Source organism: Nematostella vectensis, chromosome 8, assembly GCF_932526225.1.
Source record: "Nematostella vectensis chromosome 8, jaNemVect1.1, whole genome shotgun sequence".
Lineage (NCBI taxonomy): Eukaryota > Metazoa > Cnidaria > Anthozoa > Actiniaria > Edwardsiidae > Nematostella > Nematostella vectensis.
In genome coordinates, this window is record NC_064041.1 from 13,602,260 (window position 1) to 13,621,674 (window position 19,415).

A 19,415-nucleotide genomic window follows, 5' to 3' on the forward strand; every position below is an offset into this window, starting at 1 on the left:
TCGAACTCGCGGCTCTTCCGCCTCAAGCAGCGCACCCTACCATGGCGTTTCGAGATACACCACCTGCCCGGAAAAAGCAACTACGCAGCAGATGCCACATCTAGACACCCATCCCAGTCAAACACGGAAGAGAAGGCCCCCCCATGCTCGGCGAGTCCCCCTGACGCCGCAGAGATTGCGCTAATGACCGCCATACGGGACACTGCCCAAGAGCTAGGCGCCATCTCCTGGACCATCCTCGCGCAGAAAACAACCGCAGACGCTCGCATGGGCAATCTTCTCCACTCTCTCGAGCAAGGAACCCAACTTAACAAAGATGACCCCACCCTGGCAAACTTCGGACCCATTTACGAATCCATTTACCAGGAGGAGGGCGTCCTCAAGTACCAAGATCGAGTGGTGATCCCCCCATCCCTACGTCAGCGGGTACTCCAGAGCCTGCACGCCGCTCACTAAGGAACCTCAACGATGGAACAGCGGGCCCGGTCCATCGTATACTGGCCTGGCATGTCGAATGACATACGTGTCACCAGGGAGAAATGCCACGACTGTAACAGGAACGCGTCGTCACAGGCCAGAACCCCCCCTCTTCCCACTGCGCCACCATCAACCCCGTTCGAAGCAGTGTTCGCTGACTTCTTCGACTACAAAGGTTATCATTACCTCGTCGTAGGAGACCGCCTCTCTGGCTGGGTAGAAGTCTTAAGTCCCCCAGCCAAGACCAACCTTGCAGGAAGCACAGGATTAATTCGCCACCTCCGCACCTTCTTCGCCACGTTCGGCGTACCCGAGGAGCTCTCGAGTGACGGAGTCCCAGAGTTCACCGCCAAGGCTACGGAGGGCTTCCTACGAACCTGGGACGTCAAACAACGTCTGTCTTCAGTCAGCTTCCCACAGTCCAACGGCAGGGCCGAGGTGGCAGTTAAAACTGCAAAGCGTCTGCTGCTATCCAACACTGGTCCCACGGGAAGCCTTGACCAGGACCGATTCCTGAGAGCCATCCTACAGCTGCAGAACACACCCGACCCGGACTGCAGTTTATCACCGGCCCAGATCATCTTTGGGCGCCCCCTGAGGGACACACTCGCATTTGTCAACCGCCAAGAGAAGTTCTCCAACCCCCACATACGACCCCTCTGGCGTCAGGCATGGGCGGCGAAGGAGGACGCACTCCGAACGCGGATCTCCCGCACAACAGAGTTCCCTCAGAGAGCACGCGCGACCCCTCCGCACCCTCGCCATTGGCACAAGAGTCTTCCTGCAGAACCAGCAGGGCCCTAACCCGAACAAGTGGGACAGATCAGGGGTAGTCGTCGAAGCAGCAGGACACGATCAATACCGTGTGAAGGTAGATGGCTCCGGACGCGTAACACTACGAAACCGCCGCTTCCTACGTGCATATACACCAGCCTTACCAACCATACCACAGGCGCCGTCAGGGGCCCCAGCAAAGACGCCATCAGTGGCTCCAGCCGCAAAATCCCCGCCCTCTCAAACATGTCACCATACTAATATGACGGCGACAACAGCCACCAAACCAGGTGTTCCAACCCCTGACCTCGCCACAGCCGCCCTAGCACTGCAAGTATCGCCTGAAGAACCTGACGCTGCTGAAGAGAAGCAAGGACCCTCAACACCTGAAGCGATGACTCTGCCATCCCCACCCAACGCAGTGGCACGCCCCCGTCGCACCATACGACGACCCAAACAGTATGAACCTGAGACAGGGACATGGACCAACTGAGTCCTCACCCCTATGCCCCACTATCATTGTGACATTGGTCCTCGGACTGGGGGGGGGGGGGATGGTGACTACTTCATGTAACCATATTAAAGTGTATCATAATAGTATATTATATAGTATTATAATTAATTTTCATATCTTCTCCTTTATTTCCCTGTATTTTCCTGTATTCTCCTGTGTTTTCCTGTATTCTCCTGTATTTCCCTGTATAAAGGGAAAAATACAGGAAAAATACAGGAAAATACAGGAGAATACAGGGGAATACAAGAGAATACAGGAAAATACAGGAGAACACAGGAAAATACAGGAGAACACAGGGAAATACAGGAGAATGCAGGGAAATACAGGAGAATACAGGAAAATACAGGAGAATACAGGAAAATACAGGGAAATACAGGAAAATACAGGGAAATACAGGAGAATACAGGGAAATACAGGAGAATACAGGAGAATACAGGGAAATACAGTAGAATACAGGGGAATACATGGAAATACAGGAGAATACAGGGAAATACAGGAGAATACAGGAAAACACAGGAGAATACAGGAAAATACAGGGAAATAAAGGAGAAGATATGAAAATTAATTATAATACTATATAATATACTATAATGATACACTTTAATATGGTTACATGAATTGGTCAGCGGGGGGATAGAGGGTCTATCGCTGACCGATCCGATGGCTCAAGAAGACCGCTGACAGGTCTCCCCGGTCGGCCATCTTAAGTAAGTCTGCCTTACGAAAATAGTGGATCAAGCCTTATACGTGGAATGGATTGTGTGAATGGGAGTATCTCTTCGTCTGAAGTCAGTGCTAGTCCAAGAAAGGCGAAGGAGTTGATCAAAACCCTTCCGGTAAGTTGTCATTACCATAAGCTATAAGAAAACTACCTAGAAACTTTGCATTTCTAATGTCAGGGATAAAGCGAATGTGCCCTAACCAATCAAAATGGCGGGAAACGGAGTGAAGGGTTTGAGGGGATAGTGGGATCTCTACCATCCTGTTGCCCTATGTTGTTATTGGCACACACTGTCTTGGCTGATCACTAACCGTTTGTTTCATGGTTTCTCTGTTTGTTTTATAAGAGAAATATAACAAAAACAAATTGCTTGAAGTCTTATTTTATTAAACAGAAGAAATTATTCAATTGAAGGCATTGTATGTCTAGAGGAAAGGGGAAGTCTAAGTCTGATAACCATAACAAACAATCCGATTAGCTTGGAGGGGATGTGCAGTCATAGATATTATGGACAGTAAGTCCCGTGTGCCCACCCTGAGCTGCATGCTATACCCAGTAAGCTATTTGGGTCTAAGTGGTGGTAGCTACTGAAAAGATTTCTGCTCATGTATATTAACATATAGCGAAATATACAGAATTTAGATTTGTCCCTGACTGGAATCCTGGGGGTTTTTAGGGGAGAGGGAGGGGGGGGGGGGGGGGGGGGGGTGCACAGAAAAAAAATGCACTGAAAGAAGGGTTCTGAAATTTTAAGGTGAGTCAAAATTTTCCCTCCCCACCCGTCAGGGAATTTAATGAACACTCCCTATGATAGGTCCATATAGCAGGAAGGGGTGTTTTCTGGGTATAATACTTATTCATATTTTTTTGCCTAGGGGTCAGACTCAAGTAAGACCATCAATGTGGCCGTTTCGTCAAGAGCCCTGTTTGATCTGGAGGAAGAAAATGATCTGTTTGTTAAGAAGGGTTTAGAGGATTATATAGCCTTGCAAGTCCGTAGAGAAGACGACATGCTAAAGCCTGGTTCAGCATTCCCATTTATTAAGGTGAATTCTGCTTCTTCAATTACTACAATCTTATCAACTTTTATAAGCAAGAAAGATATAAAATAATATTACAATCGAAGCTCTCCAAGCGACCAGCTCTGTTAACGACCACGATCATGAATCACCGATTGAATTGTCACACAAACTCTGTAATTCTAAACTCTTGTAAGTGACCAACTTATCAGTGCGACCAGCTCCGTTAACGACCACAATTTCAAACCACCAACTGAGATTTTCTTTTATTTTTAAGCTCTCTAAAGTGACTACAATGAAATTTGGCTTTACAACATCAGTCAACAACATCATATCTAATGCATGTTGAAATCACATATAAAGCAGAAATGTTGTGATGTTTCACAAAAGCTGCCTTTCCAATAGGCAACTATTAAAGAACTTCATAATTACAATTTTCTAACTTGGGGATTGACATTTCTTTGTCTCCAGAAAACGTATAAATGCAAGGGATCTCTAGTCCATAGCCAGCTCCACGATTTATCCTCTCATGATGAGTTAAATACCTCGTTTTGGGAACATTTTGCCAACATGATTCCATGTATTTATGAGTCAGTTATTTCAAGTTTGTTTTGCTCACAGTTACAGTTATTAGTGATTGTAAAAATATTTGGAAAAAAATAAATCTGTAGAAATATGGTTGTGTGCCGTTGAAATGCACCTTTTTGTAGATGTTTTCAGCAATATTTTCTCATTAAAATCAAGCAATAAACCAAAATATTACAGCATTGTTATTATCACGACTCTTATATTACATTTTAAGCTCCCGTAAGCGACCAACACCTATTGTTCAAGTTTTTGGTTCCCAGTGGTTGCTTATGAGAGCAAGCTTTCATAAGAGACCAGCCCGTTAACGACCACAATTTTCAGTTCCCAAGGTGGTCGCCTACAAGAGCTTAAACAGTATATACCTCACAATAAAAGAAAAGAAAAAAAGAACCTAGAGTTATTTTACGTAAGATAAGATTATTACTGTCAATTTAGGCAAGTTGGTTTTAGTTGTTGGTTCTAACATGTTGTGTTCAGGTGCGTACACAGGGGGGTGCGCGCACCCCCCCCTGGTGGTCAAAAAGTGGGTGGGTCATTTCTTATAGGAATCTTTAAATCCTATGCTTTTTCAATATGATACCTACGACTGCGCGCACCCCTCCCTCAGCCAATCCTGGGTATACGCCTGGTGTTGATTGCACAAATGGAAGTCCTGTTGGTCTCACAGATCTGGAAACTTCGAGAGAAAGACCCAAAGGAGCAAGAGATCTTTAGTATTGTCCTGATGTCCCATAACAATGCTCGAGTCGGAATAAGGCTGCAGAAATCAATTGATCACAATGGTAACTGTCAAATAGTGACGCTTGCTATATGATCACATGTGGTTTAATGCTAAGAGGGTGATTCCTAGTGATTCATTCTTGTTTTGTTTGTGTTTAGGTCTCATGATACCCAGGATGGCTCTTACAGGTGGCACAAGCCCTGTGAAATATCTTGAAGCTTTTAACATCACATTATTTCTCACTTCATATGAAGAGGAAGTGGCTGATGCCATACAGCAGGGTAGTGTGAAATTTCAGAATTTTTAGGGGGAGGGGGTGGGGGATACCCTCATTAGATGGCTCGCAAGCTTTAGCAGTTAAATGGCTTTCCTGCTATCATTTAGCCAATCAGAAGACGTTCGCCATTCAGAAAGCAAACAATTTAGATCTCGCATGTGTGTTCTATAAATGGTGCTACACAGGGGATTATTATTATCACCTAGGACACCAAATTAGCGACTTGGAAGTGCTGATTTGAGCAAGAAAAGAGTTGTTTCAACGCGTATTTCGCTGTTAAAAAGCTGACTGCTACTCAGTACCCTGGGTACCAGAGCCTCACACAGCATTTTGGCTGAGCGTCACTGGAGGAGAGAAGTCTGGAGGCTCTGGTACCCAGGGTGGCTCCTCAGGCATCCCAGACAAAAATCTGAAGCTCTCAACTTTTGAATACTCTCCTGCAAAAGGGTTGACGTCATATATGCTTCTGTGTTTGAAAAGCTGCCAAAAACTCTGCAATTGTCTAGCATTATTTATTGATGGTTATGTCCGTGTGTTGATAATGATAGATATGATGGTGATGATCAATGTTGACAGTGATTATTTAAGTAATGATGTGATACTAAAGATAGAACATTAGTCAATTATTCCCCCTTTTTACTCTTCTACCCATAACAAGCTAATGTGTTGGAAGTAGCCTGCAATGTAGTCGTTTTCCCGGTGTTTTTATAGCCGAATCGCTCGATGCCGGTTTTTCGCTATAAACACCGAGTAAACCTGCATTACAGGCTGGTGGAAGAGATTTTCTTCTTTTGCAAATAAACCGTTGTATTTCCAATTAAAACAATAACAAAGGAGTGGTTTATATACATTCTTTTATTTCATTCAACCACAGGGTTTCAAAAGGGTGATGCGAGGGTACGTGTCACCGAAGGGGTGTAGGAAGGGTACGGGTCACTGAAGGGGTGGTAGGTGGGTACGGGTCGCCGAAAGGGTGTAGGAAGGGTATGGGTCACCGAAGGGGTTGTGGTAGGGTACGGGTCACCGAAGGGGTGGTGGGAGGGTACGGGTCACCGAAGGGGTGGTGGGAGGGTACGGGTCACCAAAGGGGTGGTGGGAGGGTACGGGTCACCGAAGGGGTGGTGGGAGGGTACGGGTCACCGAAGGGGTGGTAGGTGGGTACGGGTCGCCGAAAGGGTGATGCGAGGGTACGGGTCACCGAAGGGGTGGTGGGAGGGTACGGGTCACCAAAGGGGTGTAGGGAGGGTACGGGTCACCGAAGGGGTGGTGGGAGGGTACGGGTCACCGAAGGGGTGGTGGGAGGGTAAGGGGTCGCCGAACGGGTGGTGGGAGGGTACGTGTCACCGAAGTGGTGTAGGGAGGGTACAGGTCACCGAAGGGGTGTTTAGTGGTATGAGTCGCCGAATGGGTGGTGGGAGGGTACGGGTCGCCGAAAGGGGGATGCGAGGGTACAGGTCACCGAAGGGGTGTAGGGAGGGTACGGGTCACCGAAGGGGTGGTGGGAGGGTACGGGTCCCCGAAGGGGTGGTGGGAGAGTATGGGTCGCGGAAGGTGTGGTGGGAGGGTACGGGTCACCAAAGCGGTGGTGGGAGGGTACGAGTCACCGAAAGGGTGTAGGGGGATACGGGTCGCCAAAGGGGTGGTGGGAGGGTACGGGTCGCCGAAGGGGTGGTGGGAGGGTACGAGTCACCGAAGGTGTGGTGGGAGGGTACAGGTCGCCAAAGGGGTGGTGGGAGGGTACGGGTCGCCAAAGGGGTGTAGGGAGGGTACGGGTCGCCAAAGGAATTTCATGATCAATGTAGATGGGGCTAATATTTAAGTTATAATAAAAAATTTTCAATTTTTTTAGTGCACATGCCTAGAAAGTAATAGCCGTTCAAACATTCCATTTTGGTTTGAATGTGTCAAATAACATTTGACCAAGAGCTCTGCAAAGCCCTCAAATAACAACATTAGGTTAACATATTCACCCTTTATAGCTACCAACTCCCCTTGCTATAGCTTCAAAATACCCAGTTTGTGGCTATTATTTGCTGGTTTGATAAGATGTTGAGAATCAAGGCAAATAAGTCAAAAGATTGGATAAATTTTATACTATGACTTTGATAACCAGGATTTACAAGTTTTGATTTGTTGGTGCCCTGCTTCAGTCTGTGAAGAGAAAAATCTGGACTTGCACCAAAGAAATGTCAGATTCCTAGAAGTTGTGTTAACACTATGCCAAATGAATGTACACAAAATGGGCCAAATAAGCCCAGGAAGAAAACCACTAGACAACTTCTATCCTGCTGGATCTTGTGGACTTTTTTAAACAGCTAGGAACAAATACAGACTTTTTTAAAACTGCAGGATATTTTCCTTATCGTTACATATAATTATCTATTACAGCGAAATAACAGATGTTGTTATTACAGGGAAATCACAGGCTGTTTGAGTGGCAGAATATTTTTCTCCACAAGAGCTTTTCTGAAAGATTTAATAATTAAATCTTGTGCATTACTATAATGGTGGCAAGTCTTACATTATATGCATGATTTTATACCTTCCTTGCCTTTTTTGTAATGATTATAAAACGTATTATAGTTTCTGGTCAGCCAAGAGTTCACATAAGAAACGACCGTTTCAGTGGATAGTCACTATAATACACATTCTCTCTATCCTCTTTTTTTTTGGAAAGTCAAATTCGGACAAAGTATTCATAAAAGATCATAAATAACAAGTATAAATTTTCGAATAAAATGGAAATAGAATTTACAAAAAGACACATCCATATTGAGGTTGCCTTATATGTTAGTATACTTTTACATGGATATTTCTTAGAATTTCTTACCAGATCAGTACAGTGATTCCAGGACAGGTCATGGGTGTTGATACAAACACAGTTCCAGCTTTGAAGAGCTCGTTTAATAAAATATTTAACAAAAACAAGACATGAACTTTCGTATCTTACTTCTTAAACTATTGTTAGTTAACTAGCAGTATCAAAAACTTTATGAATGATAATATCTCCTCTTAGCGGCAGAATTTCGAGATCGATACAAATGATCACTTATTTTTTGCAAGAGCAAGAATAAATGTCCTCGTAACAACGTTTGAGTCCACTTATGGAGAAATAAATAGTCCAAGGCTAGTAACAGAATGTTTCTTACTCTGCGAAAAAAAGGATTCAGAAATAAGAAGGCATATGACGACGTAGGAAGACTTTGAAAAGCAAGCGTCGTTTTCCCCCTTCTCAGCCGCCATTTTGGATTCCTTGAGACAATTTTTTCCGCCCTGTCATCTGATTGGCTAATCCTCGCGTCTAAATATAGCCTGATCCTAGGAAACGCCGTGACACCTATATAGTACCAGCAAGAGACCATGATATAAGAGAACGAATCCCCGTGGCCCATGATAACGTTCAAGTAAGCTATTTTTAGATTGCGCGAGCTTGTCAACCATAGCATCCATACATGGTTCGTCGCGCCATATTTGGTCATGGGCACCACGAGCTAGTACAATTTTACACCAATTTTTTTCCCTCTGCACTTCTTTACTTCGTTTGCTACCTGTTTTTATCCTTTTAGCTTCTCTTCAAGATGACAATGCTACTCATGGAGTGGTGTCCTGTTATCTGTTAAGTTATCTAATGTTCAGTTACCTAAATGTTATATAAGTAATTGAACGGGAAGACGTCGGGGAGACGGTGAATTTGGAGTTCATTCAAGATGCATCGTGCAGACTCCTAAAAAGTTTTTTTTTCTCTGCAATTTGATGAGATAGAATACCTTGGCATTCTCAGAGTCTATGTTATGTATTTTAATACAAGAAGGCCTTTATTTTTCTTTGATTTATAACATTTTTAGATGAATGAAACCCTTGTCACTGGAATAAGATCTACTTCATTATAAAGACTTGAAATCTTTTATTTGTAATATCGGTGTGAATATAATAGTATTAAGTTCTGGATATATCTTTTTCATTAAAAGGGAATTGGAAGAGAATTGTGTTTTGTTAACACAGATTTATGATTGATTGTTGTGTTATAAAAGTTAATTTGCGAATCAGCAGTGAAAACTTTTACTGGGAAAGTTGATCCCAGAACTTCCCTGCTAGCAGAGGCCTCTTTTCTCTGTATTTCGCTGCCCAGCGAAAGAGGCCTCTGCTAGCAGGGAATCCCAGAACCTAAAATCACGCACTTTGTGCATTTCAATGTCCCAGAAACTTTTGATTGGCTCCGGAGTACTCTATGGAAGATCATTTTTACAGTGTTCGTAAAAAAGGAAGGTATTTTCGGTCAAAAAGATTTCCGAAACATCCTTTGCCGGATCACATTGCTCAAGATGTGATCGAGCGTAAGACTTATGTTGCTAGGGAAACGTGAGCGCTAACCAATAAGAGACGTATCTAAAAAGAACTGCTTGTTCTAAAAATAGTTTTTACGGACGTCATCATTGAAACATACCCTAATACGGAGGGTTCGTTCTCTTACATCATGGTCTCTTGGTACCAGAATATGGGGAAGTTGATTGCCCCTACTTATGAGCCCCTGATTCTGCTTATAGTTGTATTATATGTTTTATCTGATATCTTATTCCATTCTTCGCAAACTGAATTCCACAATAAATAGAATATACAAATAGTGCGTTAAGGGTGAGAAAATTGACAACCAGTGATAGACTCAAAACACAACAAAACAAAGCGAAATGCATAATTGTACATGTACTGGCTTTGAACATACGCGGCAAAGATGAGTGAGAAAAAAATGAATAAAATCACGAAAAACGTGTCCATTTTTGTTCGTACGTTACCCGAAAGAGGGGAGGGGACAAAAACACACAGCTATTTGACCTTTGTTCTATGATAAAAAATAACAATATTAGGATGGTAAGCCTGTGGTAAAATACTTTTCTCCTGTGAACGTGAAACAGAAAGGTAATACATAGAGGAATAAATATACTTCAACTCATAAAGATACTGCTGGCGGGGCAAGAAGTCTTAATTGTTTTTATTTACGTGAGGCACTGCGGGTGGATACGGATTCTCCGAGTGCAACCTTATTTGAAAGTCAAAATATGCTGTTTGCAAAAGCTTTGGCGAATATTTCCGTTGCCAGAGTGACTCCCCCTTTATAATCTAATCTCTCTGTGTCCACTGCAAGAGTTCGTAAACACCAACAGTGTAATGTGAAAGTATTTTGAACATTGACTGTTATTGGCACATCTGGCGCATTGGCGTAATCCTCAACAGCCAATCACAGTGAGTGTGAGAACAAAGGGATCTATTAATACACAATATGACCCTGCTGTACAGTGAATTGGCGTGAGAACTTGCCATTATTGTAGCCATCTGTCTTTCTATTGGAATGATCTGAGAAGTCATCGCAAAAACAAGCTTTTATTCCAGCCTGTTTACGGCAGATAGGTTTATAAAAGCTAAGATGCACAAACTTCTGGTAAACCTGGTACTTTTTCACTTGTCAGTGATCGCTAAGGCTGATAAATGTGATCAGAAACAGTTGACCCAATATGGCTTTTATTTGAAGAACCACAAATACGACGCGAAAAAGGTTAACAATCTTCTGGAGTGTTTGAAGCTCTGTAACACTGATCCGAAGTGTATAACCATCAACTTCAGCTTGTTTGACAAGGAATGCGAGTTGAATGATGATAGTGGAATAGAATGGGACTTGGTGAAGCTACCACACTCAATCCACGGCATTCTCAAAAAGGTGACAAAAAAGAATTAAGAACTTTAAAGTTAAATAGAAGCGATATTGAAGGAACATTTTTTTGCGCGTTCTTGTATATGCTATAGGTCATAAAGATTTGTTCGTGTATGCTCAACAATGTTTTCTTCGTTTGTTTAATCATTTTATAGACAAAATACGACCAAAAAAGGGATTGAAAGTGTGTAAAAAAAGGTTTTATTTTTAATATTAATATAAATGTGTACGATACACAATTTTGTTAAGTATCATTAGGAATTACCCATCTTTGGAACTGAAAAACACATTAAGCTTTTAAAAAGCCCACAACGTTAAGTAAGGCGAACCGAGTGCAGGAAAATAGAAAGTATAACTTAACTACGCGGCATTTGATTGACGGAGTCGAGTCGAGAATTTTAATTTAACTAAGTGTTGCGAAATCACCACATTTTCAGGTCGCGAAAATTTGATGTCATAATCTATAAAATAAGAAAATATTATGGCAAATTTAAAAATCACCAGTCTAGGCCTCCATAACATAATAACATTTTTTTTAAAAGAAAGCGTCTTCGTGCTACCAACTGAAGAAATCCAACCCTCTTTTGAAGTCCGGTTATTATGACGTCATCGTCAAAGGAAAAAAGAGGAATGTGTACTGTGACATGGACAACTTTGGTAAGTTAACTACAAGACGGAAAGACAGACGAGGACAGACGGGCAAATACGAAGGGGCAAGGGAAGGAAGAGAGAATTGAAGTGACGGACAGAGGGATGGACAGACGGTCAGACATATAAATCAGGTGGAATACAGACCGAAAAACGGTCTTTTTAAATGTTGTTACACATTTTCCAGGTGGTGGATGGAGTCTGGTGGTGTCAATCAGTAAATCAAGCCACGCCCATTTGCAAAGCTCCGAGATAGATTGCCAAGACGTTTTAAAGTGTGTGCCATTTCCTGAATCTCCCTTCCCGGCCAAGAAGCTTTCAGATGAGGACATCCGAGCATTGGCGAGTGACGGTGAAGGTATGGATCAAGCGGAAATAGTTTCTTTCTTTTTTTTTCAATTTGATTTTCTAAGGGGTGTTCTCTTGTTTTCTTCAGGAACCTTTCGTGTTGATGTTGTTAACGGGCCAGCGACCAACAATTTTTCAATTTTCTATCAGGTAAGTAGTCTTAAAAGAATGCCTATCACGCCGTCGCTTTACCCTCGGAATTCTGGTTTTCGATGGTCATTTTACAAATCAACTCACCATTTCCAGCTTTGGAGGTGAGCGGTCCTGTATCGCGGGGTCCGGATCGTAGGATACCGGACCTCAAGAGAGCCAATTAGAGCGCGCAATTTGATGGATACCGGACCCCGAAAAAAATAAAAAGACATATTATAGTCTGAACCCAATTTGAAATATTGAGGCAGGGACTATTGTCTAGTCACTTGAAATTTTCTTGTAAGTAGATACTTCACCTAAGCAACAGCAAAGGAGTAGCTGATTGACATTCTTTAGAGAGAAAAAAACAAGCTCTTTTTTCTAGTGGGGGATGGGGGGGGACTGCGGATATTACATGGAGGGTCTTCATTATGCTTCGGGGTTAAAGTCTTTGCCTGTATAACCTTTGTGTATAGATGTCCAGGATTATTTTTTGGGTGTGAAGTTTCTATCCTTGGCGTTCTGGGTATAGAATTCGCAGGGTATGGCAATCCCTGTGGGATTTTTTTCTCATATTTATATTTTTATAACAGATTCCTTCTGGAGCTCAAAACTTTAACTCCTCCTGCAGTGGGGCTACATGCATGGGAACTGGTTGTGTTGGCGCGGAGTATGTGAAACGAAAATTAAAACACAGACATATGAACAACAATAGCAAGAAAATACATCTAAAACCAAAATAATATATAACGTATTATGATAGTCTTCACGCCTGCAGCATCAAAACCAACAGCAAAATCAACATTTAAAACAACGGCTATAATAAAAGCCACCACAGTTTAGAAACAACATATGCAGAGGGAACAGTTTCCTTGAGGCCAACAGCAGCAATAATAATCAACAACAAATGTCAACGACGACAACAACCTATCAACGACATGGCGAAAACATTTTCTCAATTGATTTTTCCTCGTCTATAAAAATTGACTAGATCTATTTTAATCTCAGATGCCCACGAATAATCATTTCATACTCGCAACCTTATGTGTGGGAGTCGAATTGCAAGGGAACCGACGTTGGATATTTAATCGCTACCCCAAACCATAAAGGTGAGTGAAATATCAAATCTCATTACTTAGTATAAGACTTTAGGGGTGATCGGACACGACTTTATGTCCTAAGTCCCATAGGGCCTGCCGCACTTCTGTTTGCGCATCGTGTCCCTCCCCAATACAAGGCCTGCTACAGCTTTGAATCGGGAAATTAGAAATGGCAACTCATATCTCTATTGTATTATCTTCAAGCCCGAGTTTCAGGCCTTTATTCGTTCCCTTTGAAGTATATACCGGGAAACGATTAAGCCAGATACTTAAAAACCTTCATGTTCGGGGTCCAGAATTCGGACCTATTCTGATTGGCTAGTAAAAAAAATATAGGGGTTTGGACGGAGCAGGAGGATGGGTACTTAGTCCCCGCCATTTTTTCGAGGCGGTCCACTTTCTGGACCGGACCGCCGCCTTTGCGTTAGGCTTCCTTCATTTTTAATTAGTTATCTCCACCGCGTTAGTCGTTACTTAGATTTATATTCTTGTATGTATATCATGATTTTTGTTTTGCTTTACATAAATACTGTTTATCATTTGATCTTTGATCTTTTGATTGTGCTACCAGGCGAGTCGTTGAAACGGGACAATTTTGATGAGAGCCGATGTATTTTGACGACAGCGGCTTGAAAAGGGGCGCCAGGCGTCGCGTCTAATATTTGTGTCAGGCGTAGTTTTATTTTTCCTCTCTCCAATTAAGAAAAATAAAATCGCCTGACGCTCAAACTTATCATTTTATTTTTGATTTTTCTAGTTTTCGATGGTCACGACAATTCTGAATGTGGCTCTTCCTGGTATTCTTCTAAATTTACACTTTATGGTACGATAAGCTTTAAATTGAACTATTTTTTAAGGAATAATTAAAACACATCACAAAAAATGCAGTTCAGTGGTATATATTGGGTTTATTTGGATATAAAGTTCCCTTCCGTCTAACGTAGTGAGTGGATAGCCTGATTTTCATCCGTGGCCTGGGGCCTTTGTTTCACTGCACAACGTAGGCCCAGGCCCCGGCTGAAAATCAGGCTAAGGGAGTTGTGTTTGGGGGCTGGGGGTGACCCTGTGCTTTTCCCTAGACACGCCCCTAGTATCAAAGGTATCAATTCAATCCACTTGTTATAGACATCGAGTTGAAATGGCCTCATATACGTAAAATGTAGTGGTTTGCAACTGCAGCATTTTTTAGATTTTGTACCAAAATCTCTTAAATTAGGATTCATTTGCACGTGCATCGCGCCTCCCCGATAAGTAATATCTAATATCCATTACAGAATTCACAAACTAGAAGTAATGGTGATTTTGTTGGTCACAGATCAGATCGATCCATGCTTTGAAAGGGCTATAAATGGGTTTCAATTTGAACAATTATTGAAAACAATTACCCGCGTTGGGCTTAACTTATCTCTTTATTATTAATTTTTAGGTGTGCGCGCCCTTTATGGCTACATCACGCCTGGCATCTTCGAAGAAAGAGAAGGTGTCCTGTTCGTAAAGTGACGGAACACAGTTAGACTAAAGACTGGCTAAGAGTGGGGTCTACTAAAATATCATATATATATATCGCTTAAGCTCCCGAACCAAAATACCCCAGGTTCCACACTAAATAGCGCATAAGCAATCTCGAAATAGAGAAGGAAGTGTCACACCTTATAAACAAGTTCATGAAAGGTCAAATTCTGTCCCAGCACTGTAGAGGTAGAGTTCAACTTTGTTGTGCAGAGCAGGAAACTCTTAGCAGATCTTTTTTTTCGAAAACCGAAATCGTCGCTCGTGGGGGGGGGGGGGGGGATTTCTCATCTTTTGTCACTCGAATCCATAAGATAGCGGCCATGAGCTACGATTTCGGGTTTTCTAGGGTTTTTCTCGCCGAAATCAGCATCTAAAGCCTACCAAGAGACCATGATCTCATCATGGTCTCTTGGTCCTACAGGTAGGCTACACATCCTTTGGAGTTGACTATTCGCTTAAAAAAAACGGAGGCAATTTCTCTTTCTAATATTTATTAATCCTTCAAAGAAAATAGCAAAGAAGGTTGCAAAGTAAGTTATGTCTTTACATGCCATCAATTAAAAAATTAATAATGGTAGGGGGACTGTTGTTGGAATCCATGGTTGTATTATTTACTTTTACGAGATGTACTTTTTACGAGATGTACTTTCTAATTCTTTACTTCTGCCTTGTAAAGTTAATAAAGTATTTGTATCAGCACCACAGGGAGTCTGATGTAATTTTTAGGATTCATATTTTTTTTTTTTTTTTGCTTTTTTTAATTAGAGTTTTGTCGGGGTTGAAGTATTTACCTGGATCTTTTTTTCTTGGGGGTAGGGGTGGGAGGGGAGAAACATATTGTACAGGGCGTGAAAAATACTTTTCTGTAAAAGTATTAAGCAGAAGATAATACATAGTTCAACTCACAAAGATACTGCTGACGGGGCATGGTAAGCAATCGTGGCGTTTTATACGCTGATATGTTTATTTATTTGATACCCATGAGGCATTGCGGGTGGATATATTGATTCTCCTCCGAGTTCAACCTTGATACAAGATCACAGGTAGCCTAGGCTCACGGCGAGTGTAAAAGGTCTATTTCAGAGTTTGTATGAGCGATCTGAGCTCGTTCAAATCATTTGATGATATCACTGGTCGGTTTCTTAAATCCCTCAAAAAATGTAATCGCGAGCAAGGCCGAAAGTCTCTAGATCCTCGGTCATACCGCCAATACCGTATTCCTAGTTTCCTTTTGCAGCCCTTTAGCAGCCATCAAATTTGGCGGTGGCAAAGTAAGGGACTTACCACTTTTGGGCCTATACTTGAAAAGTGGATCATTGATCGTTTGTCCTTCGTTGGGACCACTGTTGTAAAAGCGGAAGTTGAAATCAAGACTCCTGGATTTTTTTTTTCTTATATCTCATTTCTCTTTAGTCTGCTTAGCAGCAGTGGATTAAGAGTTGTAATTTGGAGATTAAAAGCGAGTGTGGTTTGAGAGTTGTTTTGAAGATGAAAAGCGAGTGTGATTTAAGAGTTGTAATTTGGAGATGAAAAGCGAGTGTAATTTGGGAGTAGAATTTTGAAGATGAAAAACGAGCTTGGTTTGTGTGTTGTAATTTGAAGTTAAAAAGCGCCAAAGCGAGAGCAATAGAGAAGTTGAAAAGCAAAAGCGTTGAGTGACTTGCGAGAATGACTTACGAGCTCAAAAGCGAGAGCGCAATTTTATGTTGACTAAAAAATAGAACGACTTGGGAGTTTGTTTTTGTTTTTCAAGTTGTAGTCCGATATTGGAGAGCGATTTCAAAGTAAGAATTCGTAATAACTGATTGCAATTTGTTGCCATATATCAGTGCCCCTCTTTGAGAAATATACTGGTTCTGCCCCTCTTGACAAGGGATTTACATTGTGGGAGTTAAATGATGCTCATTGCGGCCATTATATGCCAAAGTCACAACTACAAAGTGCTTCAAAAATTATATTTCCTGTACTAACGTCCGCTGGAAAGAATCCATTTCCATGGAGACAGAGATTAGAGGGCAATTATTTTCACATCCTCGCGGATCCAGGGCGTCGACGTCACAGGCGCGAGAACGAGTCGGAACAAGGCCGGCGAAGGGGGAGGGTTAACTCTTAATTTTAATTCCTTCCTTGGACTGTTTCATATTTTTAAAATATCGCATATTTTTGGAGGCTGTTTTAGAAAAAGCATCCCTCCCTAAAAAAACGGGCCCATCGGTATGTTTAAAAACTTTATTTCAGTGTATAACATCAAACAACTCTATTGGTCTCCTTAATAAGGTTAACATTTGCTGCCAAAATTTCGCTATTAAGACAACAAGAGACCAGTTTGCAGAGTTTCTACCTTTTATCGTTAAACTTAATGTGTTTTCTTTTTTCGTTTACTTTGCGTTAGATCCTTAAAATTAAGCGCGCAAACGCTAAAGTGATGTGGCGCTTCCTTATCGCCATGCTGTTGGAGTCAAACGTAAAAATTGTTGTAGCATAAACTATAGAAGAATTTCTGCGTAAGATTAAATTCGAGGGCAATTATTTCCACATCCTCGGGAACCCAGGGCGTCGACGTCACAGGCGCGAGAGCGAGTCGGGACAAGGCCGGCGGGGGGGGGGGGGGAGGGGTGGGTGGCGGGGGAGAAGACCACTCCCCTTCCGCCGCCTTATTGTCGCAACTCGTCACGCTGACCTTGGCGCCCTGTGTACCCGAGGATGTTATTTCAACTACAGCCTTAATATTCGAAATAACGATAATACGAAAAACTAAATCAACACAAGGTTGAAAAAGTATACGCCTCTGTGAAACAGAGTAGTTGCGCTGACGTTTCGAGCCTTAGCCGTTCGTCAGAGCAAAAAAAAAAACGCAAACGTCACAGAGGCGTTCTACATCTACATTGGGGGGGGGCTTGCACAGGGGGTACCCATTAGGCAATAAATACGCTCAACATACTTTTGCAACCTTGTGTTGATTTATAGCTTCTCTACCCTAGCTTGTCTGTAGTCGTTCTAGCTATACGAATAACTGTAGTTTATATAAGAGTATAACATTTGTGTCTATTGCTATAGGGTCCTCTAAAACGCTTTGCGAAGGCACTTGGACGTATGCAAAAGAAGTTTGAACGCGCCCAATCAGAGCCTACATTGTAACATCTGCAGTACTATGAAAAATTAGTCACAAGTTTACAAGTGAGAACAGAGTGACTGCACATCCATTGCTTGTCTCTTGTATAATACAGTATCACCGCTCTTTATTATAGAAGTGAAACCAGCCTGGGCTGGGTATAGGAGAAATCATAAAGGCCAAATTCCACCGAAGGTAAGTATGTAAAGAGATCAAGTTCATATCAACAAGTATTTGGGACCATGTTTGGAATCTAGTTGCCTTATTTCTTACAATAGTTAGCCTTAGTGATCTTGTAAATCCTAGCGACGGCTGGAAATTGAGCCTATCCATGTATAGACAGAGCTCGACATTTTCTAATATGACATTTGCAGCTTTTATTCTTATTTTTGGCACAATAAGATTCCTTATTCAGTATCCGGTTCAGTTATTTGAAATCTAGTGGCTTTATGTATTTGTAATCTAGTATAAATAGTAAAGAACTCAAGCATTATTTACAGTCTTTTGTCATAGTTGACCAGTTACATGATTCAGCTCTGCGGTGTCATTTAGTGCTTGTTTCTTTTGTATTCTCTGTGCAGTCTTGGACTGTTACAATATGTGGTTTTTAAGTCATAAATATTTTATTTTTCAGAGAACAAGACTGCGTTGTACAACAGTAAGTTTTTAAGCAGATTATATCAGGAGGTAGGATGAAGTAAAGGAAACTAGACAGGCCTTCCAGAATTACTCACTGATGCATAATTTCCTTCTCAGTTCATATTTTGGGTAAAACACATAATTAAAAAAAAAACACTAATGGAAGGTTAGTTTCTTCATACATCTATCTTTACACAAATGTTGATGTCTAACTTTCCATGATTTTTTTGCCAAAATATGAGGAAAACACAAAATTGTTGAGATTTGAAAACTACTAGTTATTCAAAGCGAAAGTTTTGCAAACTGGGCGGGGGGGACTGGGGGGTTTCATAGAAACGAGTGGGAGGCGCGGATCGCCCCTCCGGGCCTCCCAGCCCCGTCTTAGGCTTGGGAGGCGCGAATCCCCCCTCCGACCCCCACGCGCTTCTTCTCCACATTCATTTGATCGAAGAGATGCACCGCCTTGCGCATTTCTGTAGTTTCAATCGTACCCTGTGCGGCGGTGCTTGAATTGCTCCCAATCCCCCAGTTTGGTCGTTCAATCATGCTTGTTTTCATGACTTCGAACTTCTCTCGGGATTCCTCTGCTAAGGCAGCAATGATAGGGCGATGCCATTGAGGGGTTCGAACGAATACGGCGATGAGTACTATCATGTATTTCTTTTATCGAACGCTCGATCATCGGCCACAGGTCTACGATTTCATGGCAGTCCTTGTTTGCCACAGAAGCCTCCTGTTTCCGAAATACTGCAAGGTGCACCTCCAACGGCTCCGTAAGGGCAGCCCCCTCCCCGTGCCGTGCAGGATCTGCGGCATAGGGACTCAGTCGGAGACGCCGTTGTGCCGCCCCTGCGGAGCGAATCGTGAAGGGCAGAGGATGCGTGGCGTCGAGAGGCGCGCTCGGGGATGGTTCGCACTCGTCCTGTCTGACATCGCAGCCCGCGGTACGGGCAATTAGAGACTGGGTGGCACAAGGCATACCCAAACGCTCGTCCTGTCTGACATCGCGGCCCGCGATACGGGCGGTTAGAGACTGGGTGGCACAAGGCATACCCAAACGCTCGTCCTGTCTGACATCGCGGCCCGCGATACGGGCGGTTAGAGACTGGGTGGCACAAGTCATACCCAA

The 19,415-nt window shown here is 42.6% G+C and overlaps 3 protein-coding genes across 5 annotated transcripts; all 3 read left to right on the forward strand.

The window, feature by feature from the left end:
• Window positions 1–468: 468 nt before the first annotated feature.
• Window positions 469–1,281, forward strand: LOC116620283 (uncharacterized protein K02A2.6-like). Its single transcript, XM_032386034.1, has one exon. The coding sequence runs from the start codon at window positions 469–471 to the stop codon at window positions 1,279–1,281; it is 813 nt and encodes a 270-aa protein (XP_032241925.1).
• Window positions 1,282–2,419: 1,138 nt separating this feature from the next.
• Window positions 2,420–5,927, forward strand: LOC5516196 (cytosolic 5'-nucleotidase 1A). Of its 3 annotated transcripts, none has more exons than XM_048731758.1 (3): window positions 2,420–2,601; window positions 3,362–3,532; window positions 4,761–4,922. In XM_048731758.1, exons 1-3 carry the CDS (start codon window positions 2,518–2,520, stop codon window positions 4,905–4,907), a joined length of 402 nt encoding a protein of 133 aa, XP_048587715.1. In that variant the 5' UTR covers window positions 2,420–2,517; the 3' UTR covers window positions 4,908–4,922. The 3 variants fall into 3 exon arrangements, with proteins under 3 accessions (XP_048587715.1, XP_032241981.1, XP_048587716.1); XM_032386090.2 differs by lacking the exon at window positions 4,761–4,922 and adding an exon at window positions 3,977–4,262; XM_048731759.1 differs by lacking the exon at window positions 4,761–4,922 and adding an exon at window positions 4,973–5,927 and having other exon boundaries at window positions 2,426–2,601.
• A 3,667-nt stretch (window positions 5,928–9,594) lies between these two features.
• LOC116620312 lies at window positions 9,595–14,899 on the forward strand. The gene is made up of 8 exons (XM_032386094.2): window positions 9,595–10,801; window positions 11,338–11,452; window positions 11,631–11,801; window positions 11,880–11,941; window positions 12,517–12,593; window positions 12,932–13,032; window positions 13,781–13,846; window positions 14,450–14,899. The coding sequence occupies exons 1-8, from the start codon at window positions 10,511–10,513 to the stop codon at window positions 14,521–14,523; spliced, it is 957 nt and encodes a 318-aa protein (XP_032241985.1). The 5' UTR covers window positions 9,595–10,510; the 3' UTR covers window positions 14,524–14,899.
• Window positions 14,900–19,415: the final 4,516 nt, after the last annotated feature.